We start from the raw sequence: 23,796 nt of genomic DNA, 5'->3' as shown, positions 1-23,796 counted from the left end.
CATCGTGCCCGGCGTATGCCACGGCATCGGCCCCCTCCACTCCTTCTGGGAGACCCAGGATCCGCAGATTCTTTCTCCTTGACCTGTTTTTCCAGGTCTTCGAGTCTTCCCGCCCACCTCTTGTGTGCGCCTCGTGCTGCTCCACTCTCACCGCCAGGCCCAAGAGCTCATCCTCATTCTCACTGACTCTTTTCTGTACCTCCTGGATCTTTACCTCGTGGGCCTTCTGGGTCATCCCTAGTCCTTCAATTGCCGCCAGCATAGGCGCCAGCATCTCCTTCCGCAGCTCCTCGAAGCAGCGCTTGATGAACTCCTGCAGCTCCGGCCCGCACTCCGCTTTGTCCCCGGCCGACGCCATTTTGATTTTTTTCCCTTGCTTCTCCCGCTGCTCCAATGCCGCTTTTTTGGCCGTTGCACTTCTGGTCCGGTCCATAAAAGTTGGAGGGGGACCTCTCTCTTCCCTTCCCCACGGTTTGTCTTCAAAAAAATTCCGTTGGGGCTCCTCCAATGAGCCCGAAAGTCCGTAATAGCGGGAGCTGCCGAATCGTGCGGCTTAGCTCCGCATAGCCGCAACCGGAAGTTCCAGCATTCTTCCATGTTGAACACACTTGGAGGAAGCACTGAGGGTGGCAATGGCACAAAATGTACTCTGGGTAGGGGACTTCAATGTCCATCACCAAGAGTGGCTCAGCACCACAGATCAAGCTGGGCAAGTTCTGAAGGACATAGCTGCTAGACTAGGTCTACAGCACGTAGTGAGGGAACCAACATACTTGGCCTCATCCTCACCAATGTGCCTGCCACATATGAGAGTATCGGTCGGAGTAACCACTGCACAGTGCTTGTGGAGATGGAGTCTTGTCTTCACACGGAGGACACCCTCCATGATGGTATGTGGCACTACCATCATACTGAATGGGATAAACGTTGAACAGATCAAGTAACTCAAGATTAGGCATCCTTGAAGTGCAAGTAATAGACAGAGTGAAAACATCTCACAACCAATGGTCCAGATCTAGGCTCTGCAGTCCTGCCACATGATGAATGGCGGTGGATAATTAAACAACGCACTGAAGTCGAGGCTCCACAAACATTCCCATCCTCAATGATGGGGGAGCCCAGTCCATTGGTGCAAAAGATAAGGCTGGAGCATTGACAGCAATTTTCAGCCAGATGTACCATGTGGATGATCGGTCTCAGCCTCCTCCAGACAGAAATCAGTCTTCACCCAATTCCATTCACTCCACGCAATATCAAGAAATGGCTGAAGGCACTGGATACTGCAAATACTGTGGGCCCTGCCAATATTCCAGCAACAGTACAAGACGACATTTGTTCCAGAACTTGCCACGCCCCCAGCCAAGCTGTTCCAGTACAGCTATAACACCAATATAGTCCACCCTCCAATGTGGAATATTGCCCAGGTGTCTCCTGTACACAAAATGCAAGACAAATTCAACCCTGCCAATTACCACCCTATCAGTCTACTCTCAAACATCAATACAGTGATGGAAGGGGTCATCAACTGTGCTATCAAGCAGAACTTGCTCAGTTTGGTTTCGCCAGGGCCACTGATCTTGTAGAATCTCTACCATAGAGCCCCCCTAGGGACAGGAGGAGACCATTCAGCCTATCGAGTCTGCACCTACCCTCTGATAGAGCACCTAACCCTACCGAGGCCCACTCTGTCGCTCTATCCCCATAATCCCATCTAACCTGCACATCTTTGGACACTAAGAGGCGATATTAGCATGGCCAACCCACCTAACCTGCACATCTTTGGACTGTGGGGAGGAAACTGGAGCACCGGGAGGAAACCCACACAGACATGGGGAGAACGTGCAAACTCCACACAGTCACCCAAGACCAGAATTGAACACAGGGCCCTGGCTTTGTGAGGCACTAGTACTAACCAATGTGCCACCTGACCACATTACAGCCGTTGTTAAAACATGAACTTCAAAGATGAGGTGAGCGTAACTGCCCTTTACACCCAAGGCAGCGTCTATAATTTTAGCCAATAATGTATTTGACCAGTTTGCTCTTTTCATTCTCATTCCATTAAAGTTAGCCTTACCAAAAGCTAGGATTTTTCCACATGTTATGTTTCTCCTCCTGAAGTAATGCAACAAGACCTGGACAATATCCAGGCTTGGGCTGACAAGTGGCAAGTAACATTCACGCCACACAGCACCAGACAATCACCATCTCCAATAAGAGACAATCTAACCACCACCCCTTGACATTCAATGGCATTACCATCACTAAATCCGCCACGATCAACATTCTGAGGGAGGTTATCATTGACCAGAAACTTAACTAGACGAGCCATATAACTACTGTGACTAAAAGATATCAGATGCTTGGGATCCTATGACAATGCATATTTGTATATACACTCATTATATATATATATATATATGACACACACTCTACATAAATATGTATATACACACACACACACTGTCTCGCTATAGCTATATATATATATATATATTATTATATACATATATATAAATTAAATGTTATATATAATATATTATATACACACTGTATATATCATATATACATATACATGCGCTCTATATATACATACACACTCTACACATATATACATACAAACTACATATATGTACACATGCTCTCTCTCATATATATATATATATATATATATATATATATACATATACACACACACACATATACACACTCTTCCTATTGATTACATACACACACTCTACCTATATATACATACACACACGGCCTATATATACATACACACACTTGATCTATATATACACACACACACTCTACCTATATATAAACACACACTCTACCTATATATACACATACACAAACACTACTTATATATATATATATATATATATACATACACACTCTACCTATATATACACTTACACACTCTACCTATATATACACATACACACTCTACCTATACATACACATACTCTACCTATACATACACTATATATTATATATACATACATACTCTACATATATACACATACACACTCTACAGATATAAATACACTCTACACACACACATATATATATATATATTATATATATATATTTATATATATATATATATATATATATATATATATATATATATATATATATATATATACATATATATATATATACACACACTCTACATATATATATATATATATATACACTCTAAATATATACACACTCTACTTATATATACATACACACTCTACATATATATACACATCCACCCTCTACATACATATACACATCCACCCTCTACATACATATACACATCCACCCTCTACATACATATACACATCCACCCTCTACATACATATACACATCCACCCTCTACATACATATACACATCCACCCTCTACATACATATACACATCCACCCTCTACATACATATACACATCCACCCTCTACATACATATACACATCCACACACACTACATACAAATACATACACACTCTACATACAAATACATACACACACTACATACAAATACATACACACTACATACAAATACATACACACTCTACATACAAATACATACTCTACATACATATACATACTCTACATATATACACACTCTACATACGTATACACACTTTACGTACGTATATACACTATATACAAATACATACACACTAAATAAATACATACACACTACATACACACACACTCTACATACATATGCACACCCTCTACATACACACACTACATACATATGCACACTCTACATACATATACACACTACATACACATACACACTCTACACATATACACACTCTACACATATACACACACTCTACATACAAGTACACACACTCTACATACACACTCTACACACAAATACATACACACATACTCTACATACACACACTCTACATACCAACCATGTCCACGTGTTCTGGGCGTGCCCAAAACTCAGGGGGTGCTGTCAGGGATTTGCGGACGAGAGGGGTAGAATAGTGTACAGTAGGGGGGGGAAGAACACGCGGGTCTATTTGCGAAATGGGAACTGTTACTTGCACTATGATTTGTAATTGATATTTGCACGCTAATGTATATTGTTACTGCTTACAATGCCAAAAATACATCAAATACATACACACACACAAACTACATACATACACACACGTTACATACATATATACGCACGTTCTACATACATATACACACGCTACATACATACACACACTCGCTACATACATACACTCTACATACACACTACATACATATACACACACTACTTACATATACACTCTACATACATATACACACTACATGCCTATACACACACGCTACATACATATACACAAACACTACATACATATACATATGCTACATGCATATACGCACGCTCTACATACATATGCACATGCGCTACATACATATACACACGCTACATATACACACTCACTACATACACACACTCGCTATACATATACACACTCTACATACATATACACACGCTACATACATACACACTACATACATATACACACACATGCTACATACATACACACTCTACATACACATACACACTACATACATATACACTCTACATACATATACACACACTCTACATACATATACACACACGCTACATACATATACACAAACACTACATACACACGCTACATACATATATATGCACGCTCTACATACACACACACGCTACATACATATACACATGCTACATACATATACACACGCTACATACATATACACATTCACTACATACACTCGCTACATACATATACACACTCCATACATATACACACACTCTACATACATATACACACATGCTATACATATACACACACTACATACGTATATGCACTCTACATACGTATACACATACACTCTACATACAGATACACACTACATACATACACACATGCTACATACATACACACATGCTACATACATACACACATGCTACATACATACACACATGCTACATGCATACACACATGCTACATACATACACACATGCTACATACATACACACATGCTACATACATACACACATGCTACATACATACACACATGCTACATTCATATACACACATGCTACATTCATATACACACATGCTACATTCATATACACACATGCTACATTCATATACGCACATGCTACATTCATACACACTCCACATTCTACATATTCACACTCCACATAGATATACACACCCTCTACATACAAGTACACACACACTACATACATATACACACTACATACATATGCACACTCTACATACATATACACACTCTACATACATATACACACTCTACATACATATACACACTCTACATACATATACACACTCTACATACATATACACACTCTCTACATACAAGTACACACACTATACGTACGTATACACACTATATACATACAAATATACACTCTACATACAAATACATACACACTCTGCATACAAATACATACACACACACTCGACACACAAATACATACACACACACTCTACATACCAACCATGTCCACATGTTCTGGGGGTGCCCAAAACTCAGGGGGTGCTGGCAGGGATTTGCAGACGTCATGTCCCAGGTACTGAAAACAAGTGTGGCGATGAGTCCAGAGGTGGCGATGTTAGGGGTGTCGGAGGACCCGGGAGTCAAGGAGGGGATAGATGCCGACATTGTGGCCTTTGCTTCCCTGGTAGCCCGGCGACAAATACTGTTGGCCTGGAGGGACTCAAAGCCCCCAAAGTCCGAAGTATGGCTGTCGGACATGGCATGTTTTCTTGTCTTGGAAAAAAAATCAAGTTTGCCTTACGAGGATCACTTTCAGGGTTCACCCGAAGGTGGCAACCATTCATCGACTTCTTCGCGGAGAACTAATCGTCAGCTGGGGGAGGGGGCGCGGAGGAGGGGTAGAATAGTGTAGAGTAGGGGGGAAGAATGCATGCGTCTATTTGCAAGAGAGGAACTGTTATATGCACTATGATTTTTGTAATTGATATTTGCACACTAATGTATATTGTTACTGTTTACAATGCCAAAAATACCTCAAATACATACACGTACTCTACATACATACACACACTCTACATACATACACACACTCTACATACATACACACACTCTACATACATACACACACTCTACATACATACACACACTCTACATACATACACACACTCTACATACATACACACACTCTACATACATACACACACTCTACATACATACACACACTCTACATACATACACACACTCTACATACATACACACACTCTACATACATACACACACTCTACATACATACACACACTCTACATACATACACACACTCTACATACATACACACACTCTACATACATACACACACTCTACATACATACACACACTCTACATACATACACACACTCTACATACATACACACACTCTACATACATACACACACTCTACATACATACACACACTCTACATACATACACACACTCTACATACATACACACACTCTACATACATACACACACTCTACATACATACACACACTCTACATACATACACACACTCTACATACATACACACACTCTACATACATACACACACTCTACATACATACACACACTCTACATACATACACACACTCTACATACATACACACACTCTACATACATACACACACTCTACATACATACACACACTCTACATACATACACACACTCTACATACATACACACACTCTACATACATACACACACTCTACATACATACACACACTCTACATACATACACACACTCTACATACATACACACACTCTACATACATACACACACTCTACATACATACACACACTCTACATACATACACACACTCTACATACATACACACACTCTACATACATACACACACTCTACATACATACACACACTCTACATACATACACACACTCTACATACATACACACACTCTACATACATACACACACTCTACATACATACACACACTCTACATACATACACACACTCTACATACATACACACACTCTACATACATACACACACTCTACATACATACACACACTCTACATACATACACACACTCTACATACATACACACACTCTACATACATACACACACTCTACATACATACACACACTCTACATACATACACACACTCTACATACATACACACACTCTACATACATACACACACTCTACATACATACACACACTCTACATACATACACACACTCTACATACATACACACACTCTACATACATACACACACTCTACATACATACACACACTCTACATACATACACACACTCTACATACATACACACACTCTACATACATACACACACTCTACATACATACACACACTCTACATACATACACACACTCTACATACATACACACACTCTACATACATACACACACTCTACATACATACACACACTCTACATACATACACACACTCTACATACATACACACACTCTACATACATACACACACTCTACATACATACACACACTCTACATACATACACACACTCTACATACATACACACACTCTACATACATACACACACTCTACATACATACACACACTCTACATACATACACACACTCTACATACATACACACACTCTACATACATACACACACTCTACATACATACACACTCTACATACATACACACACTCTACATACATACACACACTCTACATACATACACACACTCTACATACATACACACACTCTACATACATACACACACTCTACATACATACACACACTCTACATACATACACACACTCTACATACATACACACACTCTACATACATACACACACTCTACATACATACACACACTCTACATACATATACACACTCTACATACATACACACACTCTACATACATATACACACTCTACATACATATACACACTCTACATACATATACACACTCTACATACATATACACACTCTACATACATATACACACTCTACATACATATATACACACACTCTACATATATACACACTTTCCGTACGTATACACACGCTACATACAAATACATACACTACCGACAAATACATATGCACACACTCTACATGCAAATACATATGCACACTCTACATACAAATACATACACACACTACATACAAATACATACACACTACATACAAATACATACACACTACATACAAATACATACACACACTCAACCTATATATACACATACACACACTTGACCTATATATACACATACACACAACCTGTATATCGTCATGTGAGAGTACCTTCAAGACATGGATGTTTAAGCAATGTACCTTTAAGAAAACAGTGATGTCAGAGAGTGGATGGAGCTGAGGTCAGCCATTTTGCAGTTTAGTTTTGCAGTTTGAAAAGAGCTTGGGAGGGTCTGTGTTTGCAGTGAGCAGGATCTCTGCCATGAAAGACTATCTCTGGATCATTTGGGTGATTTAAACTCATGATAATAAAGCCTTTAACCTGATGTGATTCTGTTTAAAGGTGTTAAGTCTCTTGGAAGTTTGAAGGAACATTTTGAGGAATTATTTACTGTTGCAATATTTTCAGAGTTATCTTTGAAGTAAGGGGTGTTAAGAGATCCATTGTTTATTTAAGATGTTAAGTTGAGTTCATGGAATAAACATTGTTTTTGTGTTTAAAAACCCACATGTCCATAATTGTAATCCTACACCTAGGGAACAAGCCGTGTGCTAGGAAAAGCAACAAATACATTAAAGGGGGAGGTTGGTTGAACTCCATGATACATTTTGGGGTCCTGAAAACACCTCGCCCATAACAATATGCACACACACTTTACATATATATACACACTCATTCTACCTATATATACACATATACACAACCTATATATACACACATACACACACTATACCTATATATAGACACACACTCTACCTATATATACACACAGACACACACACTACCTATATATACAGACACACACTATCTATATATACACAGACACACTCTACCTATATATACAGACACACGCTATCTATATATACAGACACACACTCTACCTATATATACACACACTCTACCTATATATACACAGACACACACTCTACCTATATATACACACAGACACACACTCTACCTATATATACACAGACACACACTATCTATATATACACAGACACACACTCTACCTATATATACACAGACACACACTCTACCTATATATACACAGACACACACTCTACCTATATATACACAGACACACATCTATATATACAGACACACACTCTACCTATATATAGACACACACTCTACCTATATATACACTCTACCTATATATAGACTCTACCTATATATACACATACACTCTACCTATACACATATACACACTCTACATATATAGATATATACACACGCTCCACATATATATATATATATATATATATATATATATATATATATATATATATATATATATATATATATATATATATATATATATATATATATATACATACACACTCTACATACAAATACACACACTACATACAAATACGCATACACACACTCTACATACAAATACACACACTACATACAAATACGCATACACACACTCTACATACAAATACACACACTACATACAAATACGCATACACACACTCTACATACAAATACATACACTATATACAAATGCATACACACACGCGACATACAAATACATATACACACTACATACAAATACATACTCTACATACATATACACCCACTCTACATACATATACACCCACTCTACATACATATACACCCACTCTACATACAGATACACCCAGTCTACATACATATACACCCACTACATACATATACACTCTACATACAAATACATACTCTACATACATATGCACATCCACACACTCTACAGACAAATACATACATACGCGCACTCCATACATACGCGCACTCCATACATACGCGCACTCCATACATACGCGCACTCCATACATACGCGCACTCCATACATACGCGCACTCCATACATACGCGCACTCCATACATACGCGCACTCCATACATATACACGCACTCTACATACATATACACGCACTCTACATACATATACACGCACTCTACATACATATACACGCACTCTACATACATATACACGCACTCTACATACATATACACGCATTCTACATACATATACATGCATTCTACATACATATACACACACTCTACATACATATCCATACTCTACATACATATACATACTCTATATACATATACACACACTTTACGTACGTATACACACACTTTACAGACGTATACACAATCTACATACAAATACATACTCTACATAAACACATAGACACACTCTACATACAAATACATACACACACACTCTACATACAAATACATACACTCTACATACAAATACATACACACTACATACAAATTCATGCACACTCTACATACATATACATACACACACTCTATATAAGGATAAATACGGCAATTTCGGGAACCTTGGATAACGAGAGATATTGTAGGCCTCGTCAAAAAGAAAAAGGAGGCATTTGTCAGGGCTAAAAGGCTGGGAACAGACGAAGCCTGTGTGGAACATAAGGAAAGTAGGAAGGAACTTAAGCAAGGAGTCAGGAGGGCTTGAAGGGGTCACAAAAAGTCATTGGCAAATAGGGTTAAGGAAAATCCCAAGGCTTTTTACACGTACATAAAAAGCAAGAGGGTAGCCAGGGAAAGGGTTGGCCCACTGAAGGATAGGCAAGGGAATCTATGTGTGGAGCCTGAGGAAATGGGCGAGGTACTAAATGAATACTTTGCATCAGTATTCACCAAAGAGAAGAAATTGGTAGATGTTGAGTCTGGAGAAGGATGTGTAGATAGCCTAGGCACATTGAGATTCAAAAAGACGAAGTGTTGGGTGTCTTAAAAAATATTAAGGTAGATAAGTCCCCAGGGCCTGATGGGATCTACCCCAGAAGACTGAAGGAGGCTGGAGAGGAAATTGCTGAGGCCTTGACAGAAATCTTTGGATCCTCACTGTCTTCAGGTGATGTCCCGGAGGACTGGAGAATAGCCAATGTTGTTCTACTGTGTAAGAAGGGTAGCAAGGATAATCCAGGGAACTACAGGCCGGTGAGCCTTACTTCAGTGGTACGGAAATTACTGGAGAGAATTCTTCGAGACAGGATCTACTCTCATTTGGAAGCAAATGGACGTATTAGTGAGAGGCAGCATGGTTTTGTGAAGGGGAGGTCGTGTCTCACTAACTTGATAGAGTTTTTCGAGGAGGTCACTAAGATGATTGATGCAGGTAGGGCAGTGAATGTTGTCTATATGGACTTCAGTAAGGCCTTTGCCAAGGTCCCTCATGGTAGACTAGTACAAAAGGTGAAGTCACACGGGATCAGGGTTGAGCTGGCAAGGTGGATACAGAACTGGCTAGGTCATAGAAGGCAGAGTGTAGCAATGGAAGGATGCTTTTCTAATTGGAGGGCTGTGACCAGTGGTGTTCCACAGGGATCAGTGCTGGGACCTTTGCTCTTTGTAGTGTATATAAATGATTTGGAGGAAAATGTAACTGGTCTGATTAGTAAGTTTGCAGACGACACACAGGTTGGTGGAATTGCGGATAGCGATGAGGACTGTCAGAGGATACAGCAGGATTTAGATTGTTTGGAGACTTGGGCGGAGAGATGGCAGATGGAGTTTAATCCGGACAAATGTGAGGTAATGCATTTTGGAAGGTCTAATGCAGGTAGGGTATATACAGTGAATGGTAGAACCCTCAAGAGTATTGAAAGTCAAGAGATCTAGGAGTACAGGTCCACAGGTCACTGAAAGGGGCAACACAGGTGGAGAAGGTAGTCAAGAAGGCATACGGCATGCTTGCCTTCATTGGCCGGGGCATTGAGTATAAGAATTGGCAAGTCATGTTGCAGCTGTATAGAACCTTAGTTAGGCCACACTTGGAGTATAGTGTTCAATTCTGGTCGCCACACTACCAGAAGGATGTGGAGGCTTTAGAGAGGGTGCAGAAGAGATTTACCAGAATGTTGCCTGGTATGGAGGGCATTAGCTATGAGGAGCGGTTGAATAAACTCGGATTGTTCTCACTGGAACGAAGGAGGTTGAGGGGCGACCTGATAGAGATCTACAAAATTATGAGGGGCATAGACAGAGTGGATAGTCAGAGGCTTTTCCCCGGGGTAGAGGGGTCAATTACTAGGGGGCATAGGTTTAAGGTGAGAGGGGCAAGGTTTAGAGTAGATGTACGAGGCAAGTTTTTTTACGCAGAGTGTAGTGGGTGCCTGGAACTCGCTACCGGAGGAGGTGGTGGAAGCAGGGACGATAGTGACATTTAAGGGGCATCTTGACAAATACATGAATAGGATGGGAATAGAGGGATACAGACCCAGGAAGTGTAGAAGATTGTAGTTTAGTCGGGCAGCATGGTCGGCACGGGCTCGGAGGGCCGAAGGGCCTGTTCCTGTGCTGTACATTTCTTTGTTCTTGTTGTTCTTTGTACATACAAATACATACATACACACACTCTACATACAAATACATACCCACACTCTACATAAAAATACATACACGCACTCTACAAATACATACACACTACATACATATACACATACACACTACATACATACTCTCCATACACACACTACATACATATACTCTCCATACATATACACACACTACATACGTACACACACTACATACGTACACACACTACATACATATACACACACTACATACGCATACACACATTACATACGTATACACACATTACATACGTATACACACATTACATACGTATACACACACACTACATATGTATACCCACACTACATACATATACACACACTACATACATATACACACTCTTATGTACGTATACACACACTACTAATATATATATACACACACTACATACATATATATACGCACACTACACACATATATACGCACACTACATATATATATATACACACACACACTCTATATATATATATATATACATATATACACACACATGTATACATATATACACACAACATATATGCATATATATACACACACAACATATATACATATACACACACAACATATATACATATACACACACACATATACATATACACACACACATATACATATACACACACACATATACATATACACACACAACATATATACATATATATACACCCATATATACACACACAACATATATACGTATATACACACACACCATATATACATATATACACCCACAACATATATACGTGTATATATACACACACATATATACACACACAACATATATACGTATATACACACACACCATATGTATATATACATATATACACACACCATATGTATATACATATATACACACACACCATATATACACACACATATATATAAACATATATATATATATACACACACACAACATATATACATGTATACATATATACACAACATATATACGTATATATTTATACACACACATACTCACTCTTTATGTATATATCTATCCACTCTACATATATACTACACACATGTATATTCACTCTGTACACACACATATATATACGCTCACTACATATATACTCACTACATTTATACTCGTACTCTCTAAATATACACTCACTACATATACACGTATACACTCACTATACAACTATATATCTATATACACCCTCACTATATATCTATATATAAACATGGTAGCACAGTGGTTAGCATTGTTGCTTGACAGCATCAGGTTCCCAGGCTCCATTTCCAGCTTGGGTCACTGTCTGTGCGGAGTCTGCACGTTCTCCGTGTGTCTGTGTGGGTTTCATCTGAGTGCTCCAGTTTCCTCCCATAAGTCCTGAAAGACGTGGGGCGCTATTCTCCCCTCCATGACGGGTGGGAGAATCGCCGGGGCGCCACGCGAATTGCACCACGCCGCCCCGACCCCCGCACGCGATTCTCCCACCCCCCGGAAACCAGTGGCGCGTGATTCGCACCGGGCCGCTCAGAGAACCAGCGAGCGGCGATTCTCCGGCCGGATGGGCCGAGCGACCGCTACGACACGAAAGGTTCCCGCCGGCGTCGTCCACCCCTGGTCGCTGCCGGCGGGAACTCTACGGAAACGCTGGGGGGGGGCCTGTGGGGGAGGGAGGGGGCTCCTTCACCGGGGTGGCCTCCGATGGGGTCTGGCCCGCGATCGGGGCCCACCGATCGGCGGGCCGGCCTCTCCCCCCACCCCCCCCCCCACCCCGTGCCCACCTCCTTCCGCACGCGGCCCCAGAACACCGGCTCCATGTTGGTGAGGGGCCGGCGTGCGTAAGACGTTCCCTACGCATGCGCAGGATTGCGCTGCCTAACTGCGCATGCACAGGATTGGGCTGCCACAACTGTGCATACGCGGGTTGGCGCGGCGCCCAGACGCTAGAGCGGCATGAACCGCTCCAGCGCCGTGCTGGCCCCCTGTGGGGGCCAGAAATGGTCGTGTCCGGGCCCTGTTTGCGACGGCGCGAACACTTGGCCTCAATATCGGACAATCACCCTCATGCTGTTAGGTAATTTGGACATTCTGAATTCTCCCTCCATGTATCCGAACTGGCACCAGAATGTAGCGACTCGGGTCTTTTCACAGTAACTTCATTGCAGTTTTAATGTAAGCCTACTTGTGACAATAAAGATTATTATGCAAATATGTGTAGACACACAAAATATATATATTTTATATATAGTCACTATATATAATATATATATACAAATATATACTAATAGACACTAGCATCGGGGCTCTCACCCCAACTTATAGCAAACGTAACAGGAAACCAACCCCCCACCCCACCATGAAGTTCCCCAGAGGATTTATCCCAGCACTGCCCCCTTGCACAAGTGCTGACATGCACCGGAGGGCAGTGCCTACATGCACCTGTGGCAGTGCCAACCTGCACTGCGGCAGTGTCAGCTGCCCGCTCAAAATGGCTGCCCGAAAGTGGTATTTGCAAGGGAATGCCTCGCAATCTCCGCCAGGCATAAATTTGCATGGCAAGGGATAGTGAATCGCCCCTGCATTTGGGAGTGCAAATCAGTGGTGACTCATCTCCGGGTGGAAGAACACTGTCTCCCAAACTGAGAATTCAGCCTTAATCTTCCACTGAGAAAGGCATGCTGACTATCCTTGATTAATCCTAGTCTCTGCAACTGGAGATTAATTCCGTCCCTCAAAATTTTCTGCATTAATTTCCCTACCGCAAATGTTAGATTCACTGGCCTGTATTAACCTGGTTTTTCCCTACTTCCCTTCTTGGATAATGGTACTACATTAGCTGCCCTCCAGTTCACTGATAAAGAGGATTCAAAAATTAACGTCAGAGCCCCTCCAATCTTCTCCCTTGCCTCACGCAGCAGCCCAGGATACATCTGATCTGGGCCAGGATATTTATCCACATTTAAAGCCGCTAAAACCTCCTCCTTATCAATGCTAATCTGGTCAATTATATCACAGTCCCCCTCCCTGATTTCTATCCTGACATAATTCTTCTCCATAGTGAACACTTATACAAAATACTAATTTAATATCTCACCTATGTCTTTTGGCTCCACACAGATTGCGACTTTGGTCCCTAATTATTATACTATTCCCCTGGTTACTCTCTTTCCCTTAATATACTTATATAACACTTTAGGAATTTCCTTTATTTTGCCCACCAGTGTATTTATTTTCATACCGCTCTTTGCTCTTCTCATATCTTTTATACACTTTCTACATTCCTATAGGGCAGGGTTTTTAAAAGTCGGGAGCTGTGGCAGGGTCATGGGCATCTGTCAGGAGGGTTGCGGAGCGAACAGTCGTGGTGTTCCCACAGTGGTCCTAAAGCAGGAGAAGTGCCCAACGGCCGCTCCTGACATTTAAATTGAGAATGGCATCTGCTACCAGCTTTTAAATGAGAACTAAATGAGACTGGATGCAGTCTTCCAACCAGTAAACAGATGACGCACCCTGCACGAACACTTGAAACCAAGCGCTTTGAGTGTACATGCATTTTCCGCCAAATCATGGAGGAGAGCTTCTTCCATTTTCTAGCTGTTGGCATGCAAGGCAAGAGGACTGTGAAGGTGGATCGTTTTATTGCAAGGAAGAGACGGCCAGAGACAAACAGGAAATGCACCTACTGGCCAGGAACGCACATTTGAATCTACTGGAGAATCCACAGCAGGACAAAGCAGTGCTAGTGTTAGTTCTATACAGAGCTCCAGGGCCTCTGGTGAACAGCCTACAGAGAAGAAACTTAACTCATGAACAAAGCAGTTTAAAGATGATTTTTTGAGGTTTGGTTTTGTCAATTGTGCCAATACAAATAAGGATGCAAAGCCCATGCGTGTTATATGCAGGGAAATACTGGCAAATGACAGAAGTTTCAATTTTGAAAGAGAAAAGGTGGGTTAAAAATTCCTTTTGAGACCACAGAATCAGTTATTAACTTACAGCTGACAAAAAATGAAAAGACTAAGTTGTTGTACCTGACCTGTGACAACACATTGAAAACACACCAAAAGTCTACGTGGTTGTCAGCATTCTGGAGTAGCATCCCCCAAGAGTATCCAGTGCTGAATAAAACAAGCATTTTGTTGCTATTGCCCTTCACGGCAACCTACATGTGAGAGGTTGGATTTTCCGTTCTCACAAAGATGAAGATGGCAAAAAGGATCTGTCTGAATCTGCACCTGATATCTGCACTGCCTTCTCCTGTGAACCTGATTGGACTGAGATCGTGGCAGGCTCATCTTTTGCATTAAATATAAGCGAACATGTTGTGTGTCGCAAAGGTTGGTCGTTTGGATTGTGAAGGTCGGTCAACGTGGGTCTCAAAGGTCAGCAGGTTGGCCAAAGTGTGTCCCGGGGAAAAGTGTTTGAAAAATACTGCTATGGACATCCACTGTTTGAGCCACATGAATCTGCTATAAGCCTTCCTTTTTTACTGTATCCAATGCTGTATATCCCTTGACACCCAGGGTTCTCTGGAGTTGTTGGTCCCACCGTTTGCGTTTAAGGGGACATGATGGAGTTGTACCCTCTCTCCCACTACTCTGATGGGGATTTACCTCCAATCAGTTGCTCCCAGTCCTCTTTGGCCAGACCCAGTCTTATTCTATTAAAATAAACCTATCCCCAATTCAGAAGCATTGGGGGCGATTATCCCAAATGGAGCCCAAGTGTTCGCGCCGTTGTGAACGCCGTCGCGTTTCATGAGGGCGCAAAACGGGCACAGGGACGACTGATTCTGTCCCCCGCAGGGGGCCAGAACGGCGCTAAAGTGGTTCATGCTGCTCCAGCCTCCCTCTCCAGCGCCAAGCCACGCAGTTGGGCTGCGCCAACCTCGCATGCGCGGGGGACTTCTTCTGCGCGCCGGCCCCGACTCAACATGGCATCAATGTTCAGGGGCCGGCCGCGCCGGAACGTAGGCCCAGCGGGGGGAGGCCGGCCTCCGATCGGTCTGCCCCGATCGCGAGCCAGACCCCATCGGAGCCCCCCCACCCCGGGTGAAGGAACGTTTTTCCCCGCCCACCCCCACCCCCCGGCCCTTCGCGCAGAGTTCCTGCCAACAGCGACCAGGGGTGAATGGCGCCGACGGGACTCTGGCGTATCCACGCGGCCACTCGACCCATCCGGGCCGGAGAATCGGTGGCCCCGCCGATTCCAGCGGCCGGCGCAAATGGCGCCGATTCTCTGCACCTCGGAGAATTGCGCACCGGCATCGGAGCGCGGTTGCGGCGATTGTCCGGCCCAGCGCTCGGAGAATCGCCCCCATTAATTCCAGTCCATCTTTGTCCTTTTCCATAGCTACCTTAAATTTTACCAAGTTAACAGTCACTATCACCGAAATGCTCTCCCACTGACACCTCTACCCTCTGCCCGGCTTCATTCTCGAAAACTAGGTCAACTATCGCCCCCTATCTTGCAGGGCTTTCTACGTGCTGGCTCAAAATGCTCACCTCGATATACTAAGAATTCCACCCCCTCTAAGCCTTTCACACTTTTCGTATCCCAATTAATGTTGGGGAACTTGAAGTCCCCTACTATTATTACCCTGTTATTTTTACACTTCTCATAAATTTAGAGTTCCCAATTCATTTTTTCCAATTAAGGAGCAATTTAGTGTGGCCAATTCACCTACCCTGCACATCTTTTGAGTTGTGGTGGTGAGACCCTCGCAGACATGGGGAGAATGTTCAAACTCCACACGGACAGTGACCCGGAGCCAGGATCGTGATCGAACCCGGATCTTCGGCGCCGTGAGGCAGCGCACTTCTCTTAGATTTGTCTACATATCTGCTCTTCTATCTCTCCCTGACTGTTTGGGGACTTGTGGTACACTCCCAGTAACGGGATTGCCCCCATTCTGTTTTTAAGTTTCACTCATAAGACCTCAATTGTGGAGCCTGCTAAGATATCCTTCCTCACTGACTCCTTGATCAATAATGCAACACCACCCCCTCTGCCTCATCTCACCTGAAGGCTCTACCCCCAAAGAGATGCAAGTCCTGCCCCTCCCTCAACCATGTCCATGTGGTAGCAATAATATCCTACTACCATGTGTTAATCAACATCCTCAGTTCATCAGCCTTACCTGTATGATTCCTTGCATTAAATAAATGCCATCCAGCATTGCCATATTCTCTTGTGCCTTAACAGGTCTCTCTTTGCACTGCCTTCCATACTGACTTTATTTTACTTCTATATTTGGCTGTGCATCACTCCCCATTGTACCTCCAGACTGTGATCCATCCCCCTGCCAAATTAGTTTAAACCACCCCAACAGTAGCAAACCTACCTGCAAGGATCTTGGTCCCATTCCGGTTCAGGTGCAACTAGTCCATCTTGTACAGGCCCTAACTCCCCCAGAAACGGCACCAGTGACCCAGGAGACTAGAGTCCTCCCTTCTGCACATCTCTTCAGCAACACTTTCATCTGCTCTATCCTCATATTCCTATTCTCACACAAATATGACACTGGTAGTAATCTAGCAGTTACAATCTTTGAGATCCTGCTTTTCAATTTGCTCTCTAGCTGCCTACATTCTTGTTGCAGGACCTCATCCCACTTTACCACAACCTCCGACTGTTTACCCTCCCCCTTCAGAATGCCCTGCTGCCTTTCGTGACATCCTTGACCCTAGCACCAGGGAGGTAACACAACATCCTGGAATCACACCTGCTGCTGCAGAAACGCCTGTCTGCACTCCTCACAATCATGCTCTTCCAGTGTTACGATCTCCCTCCTTGTGCAACTGAGCTACTCACAGTGCTAAGAACTTGGCACTGGTTGCATTCCCCATAGTAACTGTCATCTCACCATTTTCCAACACAGAACAACGGTTCTACAGTGAGATGCATTCTGCGACTTTCCGGACTACCTGACCCTTTCTGAACAGTGATCACCTCACTGATGCCACTGCTGAGCCTCCAGCCGATGCTTAAGCTCCGAAACCCAGCTTTTAAGCTGGTAAGACCAGTGGCACTTCCTGCAAATGTGGTCATCCAAACTGCAAGAAGTGTCTAAGAATTCCCACATGCTGCAGACCATGTAAAAGACGAGACTGAGCTCCTCAGTCATACTTTTAGTTAAAAGACTCTTACGTTAAATTTTCCATTTGGTATGAATTTAAGTTTTTATTAAAAGCTAGAATTCTTACTTTTCCTAGGGACAAGTGAACCCCATAATTCTTAGTCCAAATGATTCTTAGTTGTACCAGGTGATGGTGTGGCATTGACTCTGGACTAGTAATCCAGAGACCCAGGGTAACACCCTGGGAACTCAGGTTCAAATCACACCATAGCTGATGGTGAAATGTGATTTTGTTTTTAAATATGGAATTAAAAATCTAATGATGACTATGAAACCATTGTCAATTGTCATAAAAACCCATCTGCTTCATGGATGTCCTTTAGGGAAAGAAGTCCAGGGGGAGGGAAAATCTGACCATGTGGTGATGGAGATTGATCTTGGCGTCTCGTAGAGCTTCATAGTGACCTCAAGTATTAACAGCACACCAGTGAATCCTGTGGACCAGCAGAAGAGCAGGAAGCAATGGAAGAGAAAGGAGAGAATTCCCCAAGAGAAGAAAAATGCAGGAAGCATAGGTTGTGTATGTCATTTTCAAACTCAGGGTCGCGACCCACCCTGGATGTCAGGAGGGCCATGGGGTCATCGGTCACGGCATTCACGATCATGGGAAGAAGTGCCCAATGACCATAATCAGCTTTCAAAAATGCCGGACATGACTGGCTTTCAGAATACAGACTATCCCGCGCATGCATGCCCTCTCAGCAGTATGCAGTGCTGTAACCCAGCGGGGCAGACCACCTCCTCCTGACGTCATCACACTGGCCGATGAGCAGATGTTTTTTTTAAATCAATGTAGGCTTACCACCAGAATCTGCAGCAGAGGTCATGCATTCCATACACTGACGTCACGTGCTCTGGGCATGAAAGAGATTCCTCCATTTTGACTGCCAGCCAGCAAGCAACAGGACTGTGAAGAATTGAAAGTCGATTGTTTTGTAATAAGGAAGAGAGGACCAGAGACACAAACATGTCAGGATATCACAACTAAATCTGCTGGAGAGAGCTACGCAGGAGAGTCTATAGCAGGACAAAACAGTGGTGTGGTATCCAGGACCTCTGAACAACCCATTAAGAAGCTGAAAACAGGAACAAAGCAGTATGAAGATGATTTCTTGAGGTATGGCTTTATCAATTGTGCCAATGCAAATCAGGATGCAAAGCCCATGTGTGTTATATGCTGGGAAGTACTGGCAAATAAAAGTTTAAAACCCTCAAAGGCATTTGAAGACAAGTTTGAGGAGAACCCTCTTGATTTTTTCAAAGGTGCAGTGAGAACTTAAATCTTCAGTTGAAGTCCTCGACATGGGTCGCAAAGGTCAGCCTGCATGGGTCGTGAAGGTTGGTAAAAGTGAGTCCCAGGAAAAAAAAGTTTGAAAAACACTGATGTATGTTATACTTAGCCATACTTCCCCCCCCCCCGCCCCGCAGCAACAAGGAACATACCAAAATTCAAACGGAGGATAAACAGGGATTATTGGACCAATCAGCCTGTTTATGTTTTGTAAGTAACTTTCATGTAGTTTACGCCCAATGTTCAATTCCTTTAAAATTATTTTTAACAGATTTATTGACATCACTTGAGAATAAACTTAAAATATGGATACCTTATTTTACACAAACACAATTCATTTAATATCACAAAAATATGATCAACATATTGTTCACCATGCTGGATCTTTCAGTTTGTGTTTGAAGCACACATTTTAGACAATATAACTTTTCCCATCCAACTTATGGTCATTTTTAGATTCAAAGCTATTTTTAATGGGAAAAGGGAATTTTGTTTGAGAGTTTAGCACCTGAAACAAACTAAACTTCATTAATCCAGTCAAAATCTCCAATATTTTAATATTTTTCCAAATATAATTAACCAACTATCCATTGTTTTTACACTGGGAACATTTACTTCACCGATATGGGCTGGTTTATTCACAATCCTGTCTCACTTCCCCTACCTTCCAAATGTAATTCAATTATTGTGCTTACATTTTAGACAACAAGCTTCTGCTTTCATTTTTGGCTCTCCTCATGGTGTGAATGGAGAAACATATTCCCCCAATCGTTGATTGGCTGAAAACAGGCACTCCCACTTCAATGACATCTTGGCAGGAGCAGTCTTGCCTGCTGTTATATCACATGGGCAGAGGCAAGGTCTGCTTCCCCCCCATCATTCGGGCCCCACATTGATCGGAGACTGCAACACAATTATCACATTCAAGCGCAAACTATCTTGCCCCGATTCCAGCAGCACCTTTCAGTCCAGGCTGGCTCATTAACGTGCACTGACCCCTTTCACTCTGAGCAGGGTACGGATCTGTTCTAGATCTACAAGCTGCCTTGTCACCCTACATTCCTTCATCAAATACCTGCCCTGCTCCCCCCTGGTTCCTGAGCCCCGGCTGACCGGCTCCCCCCTGGTTCCTGAGCCCCGGCTGACCGGCTCCCCCCTGGTTCCTGAGCCCCGGCTGACCGGCTCCCCCCTGGTTCCTGAGCCCTGGCTGACCGGCTCCCCCCTGGTTTCTGAGCCCTGGCTGACCGGCTCCCCCCTGGTTCCTGAGCCCTGGCTGACCGGCTCCCCCCTGGTTCCTGAGCCCTGGCTGACCGGCTCCCCCCTGGTTCCTGAGCCCCGGCTGGCTTCTCCATGGTTTCTGAGCTGGGCTGACCGGTCTTGATGGGGCTTCCCAGACATTGCCGTTTATCAGCCCTTCCCAATCCAGGCGACCCCATGCTGCGCGCGCACCACCTCCGCCCCCTCGCGCTGTACCTTGACCACACGCTCGGGCAAAGCGAAGCAACAGCAGCTCCTCCCTATTGCAGTTCGGTACCTCCACATTCAGCCACAATCAGTGCCGCTCCTTCTCTCCCCTCTGTGGGCCACCCGCTCTAAACTCTCATCGCAAAGCTCGCGAGCAGGTGTGGAACGTCACCAGCCCACATTCTCCACTCGCGTCAACAGGCGGCCGCGCGCGCGGCCCCGCCCAACCCCCCCCGCGGCCCCGCCCAACCCCCCCCGCGGCCGCGCGCGCGGCCCCGCCCAGACACCGCCGCGCGAAGCGTCCTCCGCCTACCCGCCACCCCTGCGCGGCCCCGCCCAAGCCCCGCGGCCGCGCGCGCAGTGTAGAGCGCGGGCACGCGGGGGATCGGAAAGCTGTTTTGCAGGTGCAGGAATATGAGGGAAACCCGCCCAGCCCAGTTTAATTTGAGACACTCATTTAATTCAACTTCACTGAATAATAGTTTTCAAAACGTGAGCGGAACCTTTCTGAAATAAAAACAATTTCCGCATCCGCAGGATTTTGCCTTTATTTAGCTATTTTCTACTTGAGATCGAGTTTGCAGAAGTTCAAAAGAATCACAATTTAGACACAAATGCCGGAGCTGACATCCCATCTCTTTCTGAGATGCCAGCAGCGCTGCTGAGCGAGTCCATCCGTCCCTCCGGCACACTGGCTGCCTCACACTATAGTGAGAAGTCTTACAACACCAGGTTAAAGTCCAACAGGTTTGTTTCGATGTCACTAGCTTTCGGAGCGCTGCTCCTTCCTCAGGTGAATGAAGAGGTATGTTCCAGAAACACATATATAGACACATTCAAAGACGCCAGACAATGCTTGGAATGCGAGCATTAGCAGGTGATTAAATCTTTACAGATCCAGAGATGGGGTAACCCCAGGTTAAAGAGGGGTGAAAGAGGATGCCCCGAAGCGTGGTACATTGGCGAAACCATGCAGACGCTGCGACAATGAATGAACGGACATCGTGCGACAATCACCAGGCAGGAATGTTCCCTTCCAGTCGGGGAACACTTCAGCAGCCAAGGGCATTCAGCCTCTGATCTCCGGGTAAGCGTTCTCCAAGGCGGCCTTCAGGACCCGCGACAACGCAGAATCGCCGAGCAGAAGCTTATAGCCAAGTTCCGCACACATGAGTGCGGCCTCAACCGGGACCTGGGATTCATGTCGCATTACATTCATCCCCCACCATCTGGCCTGCGAAATCCTACCAACTGTCCTGGCTTGACACAATTCACACCTCTTTAACCTGGGGTTACCCCGTCTCTGGATCTGTAAAGATTTAATCACCTGCTAATGCTCACATTCCTAGCATTGT

At 43.5% G+C, this 23,796-nt stretch overlaps 1 protein-coding gene across 4 annotated transcripts in view; it reads right to left on the bottom strand.

The window, feature by feature from the left end:
- Window positions 1–22,664, bottom strand: part of LOC140425064 (tyrosine-protein phosphatase non-receptor type 3-like) — a 422,164-nt gene extending 399,500 nt beyond the window's left edge. The window contains exon 1 of one of the 4 annotated variants that reach the window (XM_072508895.1): window positions 22,512–22,664. Coding sequence is in view for 2 of the 4 variants with exons in the window: in XM_072508892.1 (XP_072364993.1) it covers window positions 21,673–21,700 (28 nt within the window). In the remaining 2 variants the exon portion in view is untranslated. Of the gene's footprint in view, window positions 1–21,672; window positions 21,954–22,450 lie in introns of those variants that run through there. The other 3 variants (XM_072508894.1, XM_072508892.1, XM_072508893.1) reach the window with 3 other exon arrangements.
- Between the last annotated feature and the right edge of the window lie 1,132 nt (window positions 22,665–23,796).

Source organism: Scyliorhinus torazame, chromosome 6 (genome assembly GCF_047496885.1).
Source record: "Scyliorhinus torazame isolate Kashiwa2021f chromosome 6, sScyTor2.1, whole genome shotgun sequence".
Classification (NCBI taxonomy): Eukaryota; Metazoa; Chordata; class Chondrichthyes; order Carcharhiniformes; family Scyliorhinidae; genus Scyliorhinus; species Scyliorhinus torazame.
Note: the sequence above shows the minus strand (reverse complement) of the source record. Positions and strands in the feature narration are given on the sequence as shown.